At 40.5% G+C, this 5,266-nt stretch overlaps 1 protein-coding gene and 1 long non-coding RNA gene across 2 annotated transcripts; both read right to left on the bottom strand.

The window, feature by feature from the left end:
- Positions 1–1,667: 1,667 nt before the first annotated feature.
- Positions 1,668–3,558, bottom strand: LOC129116410 (uncharacterized; the record flags this gene model as incomplete). The annotated part of the gene is given in 6 exon segments (XM_054627313.1): positions 1,668–1,725; positions 1,925–2,109; positions 2,727–2,825; positions 2,954–3,066; positions 3,211–3,283; positions 3,373–3,558. Coding segments are annotated over 6 exon segments (699 nt in total), but the record flags the coding sequence as incomplete, so codon positions are not given.
- A 679-nt stretch (positions 3,559–4,237) lies between these two features.
- LOC129116411 (uncharacterized) lies at positions 4,238–5,061 on the bottom strand. The gene is made up of 3 exons (XR_008533517.1): positions 4,975–5,061; positions 4,589–4,783; positions 4,238–4,469 (listed from the first exon to the last, which is right to left on the bottom strand). It is a non-coding gene; the product is annotated as an uncharacterized LOC129116411 (long non-coding RNA).
- Between the last annotated feature and the right edge of the window lie 205 nt (positions 5,062–5,266).

The following is a 5,266-nucleotide window of genomic DNA, read 5'->3' on the forward strand; positions in this document are numbered from 1 at the left end:
GTCATAAGTGCATCGCCTTTCTTAAACAAGCATCTCAAAGTATAAGCCAGAGCAAAAGTATAGTGCAGAGGCAGATTACTACGAAAACAATAATTGCAACAGACTAATCCGAATATAGTAAGTGCTACAAACTACTACGAATAGGATAAGTGCAGTAAACAAATACAAATTCAATAAGTGCAGCGAACTGATACGAATACAGTAAGTGCAGCAACTAATACGAGTGCCATAAGTGCTACGAGGAAGGCTCCGGGTAGTACTTCCTGAAGAGGTGAGTTTTCAGCCTGCGCCTAAAGATGGGCAGCGACTCTGCTGTCCTGACGTCAGTGGGGAGTTCATTCCACCACTGAGGGGCCAGGACAGAAAAAAGCTGTGACCGGGTGGATCGGCCGCAGGGACCTCTGAGCGACGGGGCAACCAGTCGCCCCGAGGCAGCAGAGCGAAGTGGTCGGGCCGGGGTGTAGGGCTTGACCAAGGCCTGGAGATAGGAAGGAGCTGTTCCTTTCACTGCCCTTCAGATGACCTGCAGGCCGCTAAACGACAAGCGAAACATCGAGGAAGGGGAAGAACGAAAGCTCTTAAATCTACTGAAAAGTTGCAAGATACAACAAACCAAAGTAGGTCAACAAAAAGGAAACTCGGGGACCTCCAGACCAGCGTGAAAGATGATCGTGGAAGTAAGAAGGAAGTAAAAAGGGAAACTCTGAAGACGACACAAAAGTCTGGAGCTGCAGTTCAGAAGGAGAAGAAAGCCAGAGGGCCACGGCAGAAAGTCGAGGAGCAGGAGTCAAACTCTCAAGAGTCTGTACGAGCTGTGAGAGGGGGAAGAACACCTCCTGGACCCGCAGCGCCGCAACCGAGAAGTCAAAATCGAGACAAAGCTGTAGAAGCTGCGTCCACGTCAAAGCGAGCTGCTGATGAAGCAGTAGAGGAGACACGAAACGCTGTTCTGAGGAGATCCAAGAAGATCGCCAGCAGGAGGGGCGTGTGTCCGTAGCTTTTAAGGTAATACTAGACCATACAAGTTGTAAGATTGATTTCCCTTTTTTTAAAATGTCATACATGTTCAGATATCGATGGATCCTCTAGCGCCACCGTGAGATGTTATCAGTAGTTTGGTTTATCACATTTCTTTCAGACAGTGATGTCCCAGGATGATGTTTTTTGTATTCAGTTTGTTGCTGAATTAATTCCAACTGTAGGATTTTTGTTTTGTTCCTTTTTATTTATTTTTTTTATATGTATGTTTGATATGTTTTTGGAGGAATCTGCATCTCCTGTTTTTATATATGAAGTGTTCAATGTTTCATGATTTGTAGCTGACTCTTTCCACTGTACAATAAAGTCTGAATATGACAATTATGAATTTAATCTGAAAGTGTATCCCTGACGTTGGGGGTCAAAGGTCGTGGTTTTATGCTTGTCAGCAGCTCGAGGGCCTGAACCCCAAACTCATGACAACCTGAATTAAAACCTGAGTTTAAAAAGGTCCTCAGGAGTGCTCCCTGCACTCCTGAGGACCTTTTTCAACTCTGTGGTGGCATCAGCCATCTTTTATGCAGTGGTCTGCTGGAGCAGCAGCATCTCAGCAGCCGACAAGAAGAGACTGAACAAGCTTGTCAGGAAGGCAAAACAATAAAAGTTATACAAGTTGGAGCCTCTCTTACCCGGTCATGGGCAAATTGTTTTTCAAGCTGCCCTTTGTCATGAGCGTCTTTCTTCCTCCTAAGTTTTGAAAGATTCCATGTTAGTATGTGACGCTAAATATTTATTTTTTCCTGCTACAACACCTACAACGTATGGACGTAGATGGCTTCTTGAATAAAAAAAAGGTTTGAAATAGACTAAATTCACAATAAATAGAAGTTTACACAAAATGAGACATTGACGGCCTTCAGTGACATCTATGCAAGCTGTCAATTACTTGTTTGCCACCATGTTCTTCAGCCGAGTGAGCTCAATCATCTTCCCTTTCTTGGCTCTTTGGACATCTTTTTTCCTCACCATAGCCAGGAGAGACTTGGCGTCGAGGTTTGTTAACTCTGTCGAGGGCGATGTCATTTTGAGGACCACCTTCACCAACTCGGTGAGGACTTCACAGGACGGGAGCTGACCGAAAAACAACATGGTTTATCAGGATGAATGAAACTACGTTTAAGATAAGAGTGTATGTATGTATGTGTATGTATATATATATATATATATATATATATTCACATTATTATTCTGCAGGCTCAGTGGGCTCGTGTTTGAAGCTTGTGAATTTCCACCCAACGTTATCTAACAGACTGTAAATGCCAGAGGAACGATCTCAAAGGATCCATCATCTTTAACTTCACATTTATGCAATCGTTGACCTTTATGGGGGGGGCATTTTTTGGAAAATAGTTATTTTCGAGGCAATATAAAATGATAGCAAAAATGCCTGTAGCAGACAGAAAGAACATTCAGAGAAAGTTATGATCGTAAAAAGGGCAGATGTGCTATTGGATCAGCTACCGAACTACAAGGAATCAAATGGATGCTGTTGCATAAAAATCTTCTTTGAGTAAAGATTTTATGCCAAATTTAAAAAAGGTGCATGATAGAGTTTCCCACTGGCTGTTATATTAATGCTCTGAATGTCAAATAGAGAATCTTTAAGATTTATTTTTCAAGTTTACAAGTTCATATTTGTGTGCACAAGATATTGTTGTAAGATCTTGTTTATTGTCATTCAAACTCACCTTTTGGAGTTCAGCCTGGGCTTTCTCCCTTGAAGCCAAAGCCAGCTCTAACAGCATCATTTCCTTCTTTAACAACCTCTGCGCCTCCGTATGATCTCCCTGAGGACAGTCAACATACGTACAATCATTTGGTATAAACAAAAACACTAGGCAACAATGATTGCAATGAAAGTGAAGAACATGATCACAATCAAGCAGCAGCAGTGAGAGAGAAAGCCAAAAAGTACCTTCAGTTTTTTTAAAAGTTTCTCTACTCTCATCTTTTCAATGAACTCCAAGTCGGTCGATGTCAGCTGATAGCCCTTCATCCCTTTCAGCATGGAGTTTGGGTCTTCAGGTTCTGTTGAGCGAACAAACGGAGAAGACATTATTTTGGCACTTGAACCAAGATTGCTTTTAATCTCTAATTCATTTCCAATAAAACAGCTTATAAAATAATACAGAAGTAAAACAAGCAGTCTGTGTTGTAAAAATCATTTGGTACCTATTTTTATCCCCAAAGTGTTGAAATCAAACGTTTTATTTTGGTTATCGTCATCTTGATCTCTACTATCACTCTGTTGATGAGGAGAACAGATCTGATTACATATAAAGCCATAAAAACAACAATGTGATACAGACGTGCAGTGAAATAATACACATGTACCTCCGCACTCTGCTGTAGCTCCTCATGACCCTCACTTGAGTCTTCATTACAAAAATCAAGTTGCTTCTTTACACTTGTCAAAGGAGGAGTCCTGGGGAGCTGTCGCCCCGATGGGATGTAATTCAACGACAGACGTTCGTCTCTCAGGATCTCTGAAACTCTGTCCGACATGTCCGAGGTTCTCCTGACAAGCAAGGAGCTGCAGGTTCTTCTTCCTCACTCCCTTTTGTTTGAACAGGTGGAGTAAAAAATCACTACATCATTGCTTTCACCTGTGGCTCAAAGTTGTCTGATTACAACTTTTGGCCACTAGATGGCGACAGATCCCTTTAGTTTAGCAGGTAGAAGTTTTTCAAAGTTTAACTTGAGACAACACACTGCTCATTATGGAGGACGAAAAATGACATAAGTATAAATAAATAAATGCATAAATAAATACAGGAATAAATAAATAAATGCTTAAATAAATGTTTGAATACAGAAATAAATAAGTAAAAGAATAATTAAATGCTGAAATAAACATTACAGCGAGTATAAACGTTATTTTTTCTAAAACTTCTAATTAATTGATTAAATGCTGGTAATTAGTCTACGGAGTCTGGCGTTGACCGGACTGGACCGTGTGGTCATCGTCGGCCTGATGTTGTGGTCCCTGAAGTTGAGCTGCAACGCTCACTAACTGACCAAGAAGTTCAAAGTCTACCGGACCCTGATGGCCCCCTGTCCAATGTGTTGGATGTCTTTGTACAAACTGTGAGCTTATTATCAGAAATGCTCCAATAAATGCCTGCATCACAAGCTCTATGATAGAGAAGTCTCATCTTTGTTTCACATGACTAAACTGAACACAAAAGTGATGACCGCACTGACAGTATTTTTATTTTATAGCAGATGTCAATTTAAACACTTGTTTAATTGTACAATATGCTTGCGAACAAATCATTTTCACAACAATACACATCTGTTCCAATTAGTGAACTTTTTTAAAAACCATTATTCTGGTTCAAACATTCATGGCTCAAATGCTCCCCCTTGTCGGAGTTTTGGATATGCCTCTAAAATAAATTATCCGAAGTCGTCTGGATCTGTATGAATACCTGAAAATAGAAGATAATACAAATAACAGATCTAACTTGAAAAATACGAACGTTTAATGTTTTTGAAAGATAACTCAATTAAGTACAAATGCGTCTGATTATCACGATGCCTTACTTACCTTGGAATGTAAGCCGTTTTTCCCCTAGCCCTGCAGCAGCAAGTCTATCTTTGGCATATCGGTTGGGAACTAAGGCCGCATTTTTATCCTCAATGCAACAGAAGGCGCGAATATATGAATGGAGTTGTGCAGGCGCAGCAAGGGTTCGCCTCCTTCTCCCGCCAATGTATGGACCAAACGGTCTTGAAGCCTCGGCTAGAATCAAATTAAGAGGATAAGCTATAATCAATACTAGAAAATACTGATGTTGCAGGAGAAACATGTTGGATGTTGGACTTTACAGGAACGTGATCTGACGCACAGTAAGACTAAATAAACACTCATCAGCGGCGAAAGTATTTTAGTCTACAGGGATTTAGCATGAAAATCGGACCGCAGAAACCTACCGTCCACTGGGTGCCTGGGTGTCACACTGGGTGGGTGTCACACTGGGTGTCGCGCTATGTGACTGCCACGGAGGTGAACTTGGCGCGATTGCGGTCCTCGGTGCTGCACAAAACATAACAAATTATTTATTTATTTCTGCATTTATTAATGCATTTAAATATTTCTGTATTTATTTATTTATTTATTAACTTCTGTATTTATACATTTATTTAACCATTTATTTATTTCTGTATTTATTTATACATTTATTTATTTATACTTATGTCATTTTTCGTCCTCCATAGCTCATTG

This window comes from Anoplopoma fimbria, unplaced genomic scaffold (genome assembly GCF_027596085.1).
Source record: "Anoplopoma fimbria isolate UVic2021 breed Golden Eagle Sablefish unplaced genomic scaffold, Afim_UVic_2022 Un_contig_8537_pilon_pilon, whole genome shotgun sequence".
In the NCBI taxonomy this organism is placed as follows: Eukaryota; Metazoa; Chordata; class Actinopteri; order Perciformes; family Anoplopomatidae; genus Anoplopoma; species Anoplopoma fimbria.